Below are 8769 nucleotides of genomic sequence, written 5' to 3' on the forward strand. Positions count from 1 at the left end.
AAACGTTTCCTGTAGTTGCAGATCAGACGTGCACAACGGTCAGGAGTAGTTCTTGACCATTCCTCTTTACAGAACTGTTTTAGTTCAGCAATATTCTTGGGATGTCTGGTGTGAATCGCTTTCTTGAGGTCATGCCACAGCATCTCAGTCGGGTTGAGGTCAGGACTCTGACTGGGCCACTCCAGAAGGCGTATTTTCTTCTTTTTAAGCCATTCTGTTGTTGACTTACTTCTATGCTTTGGGTCGTCCTATTGCAACACCCATCTTCTGTTGAGCTTCAGCTGGTGGACAGATGGCCTTAAGTTCTCCTGCAAAATGTCTTGATAAACTTGGGAATTCATTTTTCCTTCGATGATAGCAATCCGTCCAGGCCCTGACGCAGCAAAGCAGCCCCAAACAATAATGCCCCCACCACCATACTTCACAGTTGGGATGAGGTTTTGATGTTGGTGTGCTATGCCTCTTTTTCTCCACACATAGTGTTGTGTGTTTCTTCCAAACAACTCAACTTTGGTTTCATCTGTCCACAGAATATTTTGCCAGTACTGCTGTGGAACATCCAGGTGCTCTTGTGCAAACTGTAAACGTGCAGCAATGTTTTTTTGGGACAGCAGTGGCTTCCTCTGTGGTATCCTCCCATGAAATCCATTCTTGTTTAGTGTTTTACGTATCGTAGATTCGCTAACATGGATGTTAGCATATGCCAGAGACTTTTGTAAGTCTTTAGCTGACACTCTAGGATTCTTCTTCACCTCATTGAGCAGTCTGCGCTGTGCTCTTGCAGTCATCTTTACAGGACGCCACTCCTAGGGAGAGTAGCAGCAGTGCTGAACTTTCTCCATTTATAGACACTTTGTCTTACCGTGGACTGATGAACAGCAAGGCTTTTGGAGATACTTTTATAACCTCTTTCCAGCTTTATGCAAGTCAACAATTCTAAATCGTAGGCCTTCTGAGAGCTCTTTTGTGCGAGGCATCATTCACATCAGGCAATGCTTCTTGTGAAAGGCAAACCCAGAACCGGTGTGTGTGTTTTTTAAAGGGCAGGGCAGCTGTAACCAACACCTCCAATCTCATCTCATTGATTGGACTCCAGTTGGCTGACACCTCACTCCAATTAACTGTTGGAGATGTCATTAGTCTAGGGGTTCACATACTTTTTTTCACCTGCACTGTGAATGTTTACATGGTGTGTTCAATAAAAACATGGTAACATTTAATTCTTTGTGTGTTATTAGTTTAAGCAGACTGTGATTGTCTATTTTTGTGACTTAGATGAAGATTAGATCACGTTTTATGACCAATTTGTGTAGAAATCCATATAATTTCAAAGGGTTCACATACTTTTTCTTGCAACTGTATATGGTGAGTACGTTCCAGCGAGTCTAGTGTTTCACTGACTCTGTATTCTCTATCCACCACTCCTCCTTCTCTGGGAAAGTGGTTATGCTGGCACTCTGGTTTAGCTACTACAGCGTGTTCTCCTCCACAGGTGCAGTTTTTCACTAATGCTAGAGTTCGTGGTTGCTGCAGTGGGGCATCCCCTCAGGTAGGGTTCCTACCCTGGCGCTGGCTTGGCAGTTGTTCCTGTTCAGTGCCCTTCCAGGTAGAGGTTTTAAGGTTAGCTCTACTTATCTGGAGCTGTATGGTACGTGGCTTCTACGGATAGTCTCAGGCCCCCCCCCCCCCCCCCCCTCAGTTTTGTGCTGATGGGGGCAAGCTCTGGCTACTACTGTGGCAGCGGTTTTGCGTTACCACTACATACTTGGTTCTTACTGCACAGCTCTTTACTCATGTGGTGGACTCTTCTAGTACTGAATTTGGTGGCCTCTGCGGGTGGCCCCCTCCTCTGCGGGGTATGGGGCTAGCAATACAGTGTGACTCCCCTTGCCTGGCTTCCTCCTCAGGCAGAGTTTTTCAAAACAGTCACTTAATTCCTGGCTACTTCTGTATAGCGCTGGTCTCAGACAGGGAATGGGCTTAGACCTAGCCTATTCTTCTCCCTCATGGTTCATAGCCACCCCGCAAGCCGTGGTAGCTCCTACGTTACTACCTTCCCTCATCTGCATTTGCACGGGATATTCGTTTTTGTGGCTCCCATTTCCAGACACGCTCCGGTCCAGACCGGTTGGCTGTGGTGCCCACCACTCCCCCCCCCCCCCCCCCCCCCCCCTCCTACAGGGAATCCTTCTATGGTCCCGGGTGTGCTAACTGTATCCACACCACAGCTGACACATTTTCTCCCGAGCAAGAGATCCAGAAGCATGCGGCGTAGATGCCCTAATATCTCCTTGGCGGGGGATCTCCCTCCTTTACGTGTTTTTTCCCCCTTCCCCCCCCCACCCTCCTGCCCAGGGTTCCATGAAAGATCAAGTTGGAGGGCATTCCGACAACTCCTAGTCACTCTGGATTGGCCGTCACACGTGGTACGCCGGCCTCGTTCTCCTTCTAGGAGACGTCCCTTGGTCACTACCACTCAGACGACCTTCCTTCACAGGGTCCGGTCTTACATCAGCATTAGGGTCTTTTGGTTTGACGGCGTGGCTATTGGAACAGCCATTCTAACGTGGAGAGGGTTTTTCGGCGGATGTCATCCGCACTATGATTAAGGCCAGGAAGCCTGTAATCGCCCAAGATCTATTATAGGACCTGGAGGTCCTTTCTGGGCTTCTGTAAAGGCCGGGACATCTCCCTCACTGTTTTTATTTTATTTTATTTTTTTCTTCCCACAGTCCTATCCTTGGACCTTGGTTTAGCCCTTAGTTCCTTGTGGGTCAGGTGTTGGCGCTTCTGTCCTGGGGACACAGCTTTTCCAGCGTCCTCTGGCTCCCCTGGCGCCCATAAAAACCTTCCTTCAGGGAGTGGCACGTACGGTTCTTCCGTACCGTCCTCTACCTCCTTGGGATCTGAAAATAGTTCTCTCAGCGCTCCAGTCTTCTATTGCGGGAGATCTCACTCAGACTCCTGTCCTAGTAGGTAGATTTTCTTGTGACTATCACATCCATCAGACTACCTGTCCGAGTTAGGGGGCGCTCTCTTGCAGAGAACCCTTCCTGGGTACTCACAAGGATAAGGCGGTTCTCTGGCCTGTTACTTCTTTCTGAAGGTGGTCTCTGACTTCCATATCAATGAAGAAATTATCCTTCCTTCACTGTCCCTCTCCTTCACACTCTAGGGAAGGGAGTTACATCATTGGACGTTGTCAGGGCACTGCTCATTATTGGCAGCCTTCAGCCCCTCCGGCGTACTGAACCCCTTTTTGTCATCCGGAGGGTCCTCGCAAGGGATTGGCAGCCTCCAGGGTGGCAATTGCACGATGCATTCGGTCTGCAAGTGCTGAACCATACCTGCACCCGGAGCATGGTTCCGCCCTTAGGTGTCACGGCTCACTCCACCAGTGCGGTTGGCGCTTCTTCATCTCGGAGGAATCGCCCTTCGGCTGCACAGTTGTGTAAGGCGGCTACTTGGTCCTCCTTACATACATTCACAAAATGTTACCAGGTGGATACTTGTGCATCGGCGGACGTTACCTTGGCCTGCATGGTCTTGCAGACGGCTGTTTCTTAGATGCCTGCAGGGACGCTTGCTTCCATGGATCTGTGGTTTTTCCCTCTCTGTGGACTGCTTTTGGACGTCCCACGGTTACTGTGTCCCCCAATGAATATGGGCGAGAAAAGGGAGATTTTTGTATAACTTACCAGTAAAATCTCTTTCTCGCTCTTCATTGGGGGACACAGCACCCACCCAGTATTGTTGTTTGACCACAGTTGTGGCAGTTGCTGGTTTGAACCCTGTTGGGTCTTTTGGCATGGTTGGTGTTCCATGTTTTTTCTTGGTTGGCTTGCTTCTCCTACTGCTAGTGCACAAACTGAAGCTCTCTCTCCAGGGGAGGAGCTAACAGCTTTATCTAGTGTCAACGCCTCCTAGAGGACATAGCTATACCCACGGTTCCTGTGTCCCCCCTAATGAAGAGCGAGAAAGAGATTTTACTGGTAAGTTAATATAACAATACAGTGCTGCCACCTAGTGGCCTGTATTGGTATATTTGGGCTATTATTGCAGTGTAACAGTTTCATCTCGGCCGGGAAATGCTGTTACGGGAGTGGGAGCGCGCAGCTCCTGCTTTCGGCCAGCTCATGCCGTGGTCAGATCTGAGGGTGAAATGTGCTGCGGGTCTCTGATGTTTGAAAAGCTTTGCTATGCTATCATAATAAAGGCTTGTGATTGTCAGCTGGCCATTAGGTGGAGCTGTAGTACAATACCGGTACATTTGTGGCAATTGCAACAATGCTACGTACGCCAATTTCTTGACTTCCTTTTCTTTCAGGTACTGAAATTAAACGTGTGAAGCCGAAGAGAGCAGCATCCTTTTTCAATCGACAGTCTACTCACAGTTATGCCTCTGTGCAGCCTGCGGAGACCCAGGGACAAAGCTGACCTTTTGCTGCAGTAGATTGCAAAGCCAAAGACCAAATAGACTTCTAAAGCACTGAGAAAAAATAAAAAAACTTTAATATCCACTGTATGGACCAAGCCAAAAATTAAGAACATTAACAAAAGTGCCTAATGATTTCACTGCTGTGTCTGAAGGGATGGACCTTCAAGGTTGTCAGGATTACTCTGGATAGTCTGCAGTTCATTTTTTAACTGCATACATTTCTATAAAGCAAAAAACATCTCTCGTTTGACCAAGCTTTATATGTGTTACTATATAACACAAATTGACTCCTCTTTTTTTTGTGTCATACACGAATTATTTCTTGCAACAGTGAAAGTATTGCAAGTCTGAACCTGAGAATGTAGAGGCCAGTGTATGATAAAACCTATATTGGCCAATGCATTAAGGTGTATGTGAGTGATCTGGTGCACTAATAAATTTCTACTATATATGTAATTAACATAATATTCACTTGATTCTGAACCTCTGCAGTTCACTCCATGCTTTTTATATAATAATAAAATAAAAAAAAGCTGAAATAAATTGCTCTTTACTGTTGCAGTTTCTGAGACCTGTTTATTATTTTACCTATGTACTGTATCTTTATTAGAACATGCCACCAAATGTACCGTATACAATGCTTTATTAAAGAAGCAAGTTTTTTACACACATAATGCTGTTGAAGATAGGTGTAGACATGAGGGATAACTGAAAAAAAGTGAGATTAAGTTAAAAAGACAAAACCTGTTTTGTAAAAAATAATAAAAGTAGAAATGCAGATAAATCATCACAAAGATAATCACAAGTCCTTATGGAAATAACTGAAATTTAGGTGTTTAACACACAGTATGAGGCATCGGGCTTGGATCCTGATTACACTCCATGCATCCATCAAGACCATGTTAATTGATACAGTCTGAGGAAGGTAGGGAAGAAAATTAAAATTCAGGACAGATAAAACGCAATAAAACAAAGGACCCACTAGGGGTCAGTGCAGCAAAGAAATGGAGTGGAAGGATCTTTACATACTTGAATTTGACCCAGGCATTTTACCAGTAAAGAAAAAATAAAAAGTCTGAATAGTTTAGTTTTTTTCACACAAAAAGGGCTCATTCAGATGGCCGTATCTCCGCATCCGTTCCGCAATTTTGCTGAACTGGTGCAGACCCATTTGTTTCAATAGGGTCACAAAAGATGTGGATAGCACACAGTGTACTGTCCGCAGCCGTAGTTCCGTTCCCCCGCAAATAATACAGAGCATGTTCTATTCTTCTGCATATTCATTTGCAATTGCGGACAAGAATATGCATTCCTATCATAGCGCTGGCCGTTCTGCAAAAATGCAGAACACACATGGATTGTATCCGTGTTTTGCGGATCGGCAATTTACAGAACACATAACACTTACGGCCGTCTGAATGAGCCCAAATGGTACATTTACACAACTGTCCGCAAAACACTGATACCATCCATGTGCTTTCTGCATTTTGCAGAACGGCCACCCTATGATAGAAATGCCTATTCTTGTCCGCAATTGCAGACAAGATTAGGACATGCTCTATCTTTTTTTGTGGGGCCGCGGAACAGAAGTATGGATGTGGACAGCACATGGTGTGCTGTCCGCATCTTTTGTGGCCCCATTGAAATAAATGGCTCCGCATCAGTTTTGCAAAATTGCGGAACAGATGTGGACCCATAATCGCGGTCGTGTGAATTTACCCCAAGACAGATTTACAAAAAAAATTGGGGCAGATTTTGCAAAAAAAAAAAAAAAAAAAACGGGTGCATGCTTTGCATGACATTTACCAATGGGGTAATTTATCAATCTGAACTACGCCTAAAGTAGGCATATTTCATGTGCAGATTCTGGGTCAACAGCTAGTTGCGCCACAATCTGCGACTTCCACCCACTCACACCAGGTCTAAAGTTGAGGGTGGAGAAGAGGATGGGCCAGTAGGCCCATCTCATTTACAATTTTCTATGTAAAACAGTAGGGAAGCATTTAGAAGTTATGTAGAGGTCTAAAACGCCGGCCTTAATAAATGTGCCCCCAAATGTTTTACACATTTTTCTAAGCATTGTACGCCTCGCCCAACCAGGAGGCGTGACTTAAAAAAAAATAAAAAAAAGGGATATGGCATTGCAGAAATGGGTGTGTGCTAAATGTGTCTCCGTTTGCCCAAATTTTGGCAAATTTTTATATGTGGTGTGAACTTAGTCTAGACAGTTTTTTTGGCACATGGATGGAATTGTAACGTAACTCAGGCGTAGGATTTTCGATACTCCAAATGTATAAAGGGCCATGTGCCAGAATAGTAAATTTGTCTAATATTGGAGGACCTCTCATTGGATTTTATTTAAACTAATACCTTAGTCTGCCTTTTCCAGATTGTCCCCCCCCCTTCTGCTGTATTTAACAAAAACTGCTAATTAGTACCATTGGTACAGCAAGAAGGAGACCATAACTCTCCTCAGTGGGCGTCTCCTGACTGATGCGGTTCAATCACAGCAGACTGCTTTACAGCCAGCGAGAAGACCAGCTGTTCTCACAAGGTGAATCTCCTCCTTCCACCTGATTCTACTGATTAGCATATTTGATGCCAGAACACAGCTAGGGGCATAGTGTCTAACCACCTAAAAAAAATTCCTATAAACGACTACCAGACCGCATGAAGTCATTACTACACTTTATTTAGGAAATTCATGAGAAAAATCCACGTATTAAAAACAAGTGCAGGGAAATGGCAGCATCAACCGGAAGGGGCCACAATGGTAACAATTCATACTAATCCAACAAATGATTACATATTAAAGGGTTTCTGTCACCAGAAATGCCTAAATTAAACTGGCTGACCTTAGTGATTGCTAATGTCAGCTGAACCGAACTAGCCTATTCCTACTTTTATCCATGCCCCCGTTACTCCATAAATGTACCATTTATAATATTCAAATTAGCCTCTAGGAGTAGGGGGGGGTGCTCCTAGAGGCTCCGTTTTGCCACCTCTGTCACCACTTTCCAAGTCTTGATTGACAGGGCCAGGCAGCGTTCACATCCTGCCGGCCCCGAGTGCACGGTAAATCTCGCACATTCGCCGTGCCGTTCAGTATTCAGCGCAGGCGCAGTAAGGAAGTCGGCAGCCAGCGAGTGTCCTTCCTTCACTATGCCTGTGCTGAATACTGAACGGCGCAGGTGCAAGATTTACCCTGCATTCAGGGCAGGCAGGTGGATGCGAATGCTGCCTGGCCCTGTCAATCAAGACTTAGAGGGAGGTGACAGAGGTGGGAGAACGGAGCCTCTAGGAGCAGGAGCAATGCCCCCCCCCCCCCTCCTGCTCCGAGAGGCTAATTTGCATATTATGAAAGTTACATTTATGGAGTAACGGGGGCATGGATAAAGGTAGGAATAGGCTAGTTAGGTTCAGCTGACATTAGCAATCACTAATGTCATCCAGTTTAATTTAGGCATTTCTGGTGACAGAAACCCTTTTAATATGTAATCATTTGTTGGATTAGTATGAATTGTTGCCATTGTGCCCCCTGCCGGTTGATGCCGCCATTTCCCTGCACTTGTTTTTAATACATGTTTTTTTTCTTATGAATTTCGTAAATAAAGTGTACTATTGACTTCTTGAGGTCTGGTAGTTGTTTTATATTGTTGTTTTCTTGCCATAGGCATGTGCGTATCGAGCAACACATGGTAGTCACGTAATGTGGGATAATTCTCATTCTTATTAAGGGTTGAGCCTTTATTTTGGTTTGTATTCTACATTTCTGTTGTTTTTACAGATTTGGCTTCAGCTAAAACCATGGATTATAAGGCCAGAGAGCAATCCTGGCTTTTTTCACTTGATGCTATTTTCAAAGAAACTGGTGCAGGAGGGGTTGTTGACCCGGGGAACGTCAAAGAGATGCAGGCCACTGAATAATCTGTTGCACAAACGGACTAAAAGACATGGTGGAATAGAGAATTTTTGGAGAGGTACCTTAACCGCCTCCGGACCGCCTAACGCAGGATCGCGTTCCGGAGGCTGCAGCGCTGCGCAGTCATGCATATACGCGTCATCTCGCGAGACGCAAGATGACGCGCTTAGCCCGCATGCGCATCGCGGGCCGGCAAAAGTTCGAGGGGGGTCACGTCACCAGCCTGCCAGCCAATGATCGTTGCTGGCAGGCTGGCGATTTTTAAAATATCAAATCAGAAGCCAGATAACACATCATATTAGTAAATATGATGTGTTAAATGGCTTCCCTGCTCCTCTGCTGGTCCTTTTCGTCGGTTGGTCTCAGCAGAGGAGCAGGCTTCACAGTGAGTAGCACCAAACAGCACACT

At 45.5% G+C, this 8769-nt stretch overlaps 1 protein-coding gene across 1 annotated transcript in view; it reads left to right on the top strand.

Moving 5' to 3' along the window:
• The window catches only part of FRMD8 (FERM domain containing 8), a 40388-nt gene extending 35392 nt beyond the window's left edge, over positions 1-4996 (top strand). The window contains exon 11 of the mRNA XM_044270086.1: positions 4328-4996. Coding sequence (XP_044126021.1) covers positions 4328-4437 — 110 coding nt within the window. The 3' untranslated portion in view covers positions 4438-4996. The remainder of the gene's footprint in view (positions 1-4327) is intronic.
• Positions 4997-8769: the final 3773 nt, after the last annotated feature.

Source organism: Bufo gargarizans, chromosome 10, assembly GCF_014858855.1.
Source record: "Bufo gargarizans isolate SCDJY-AF-19 chromosome 10, ASM1485885v1, whole genome shotgun sequence".
Classification (NCBI taxonomy): Eukaryota; Metazoa; Chordata; class Amphibia; order Anura; family Bufonidae; genus Bufo; species Bufo gargarizans.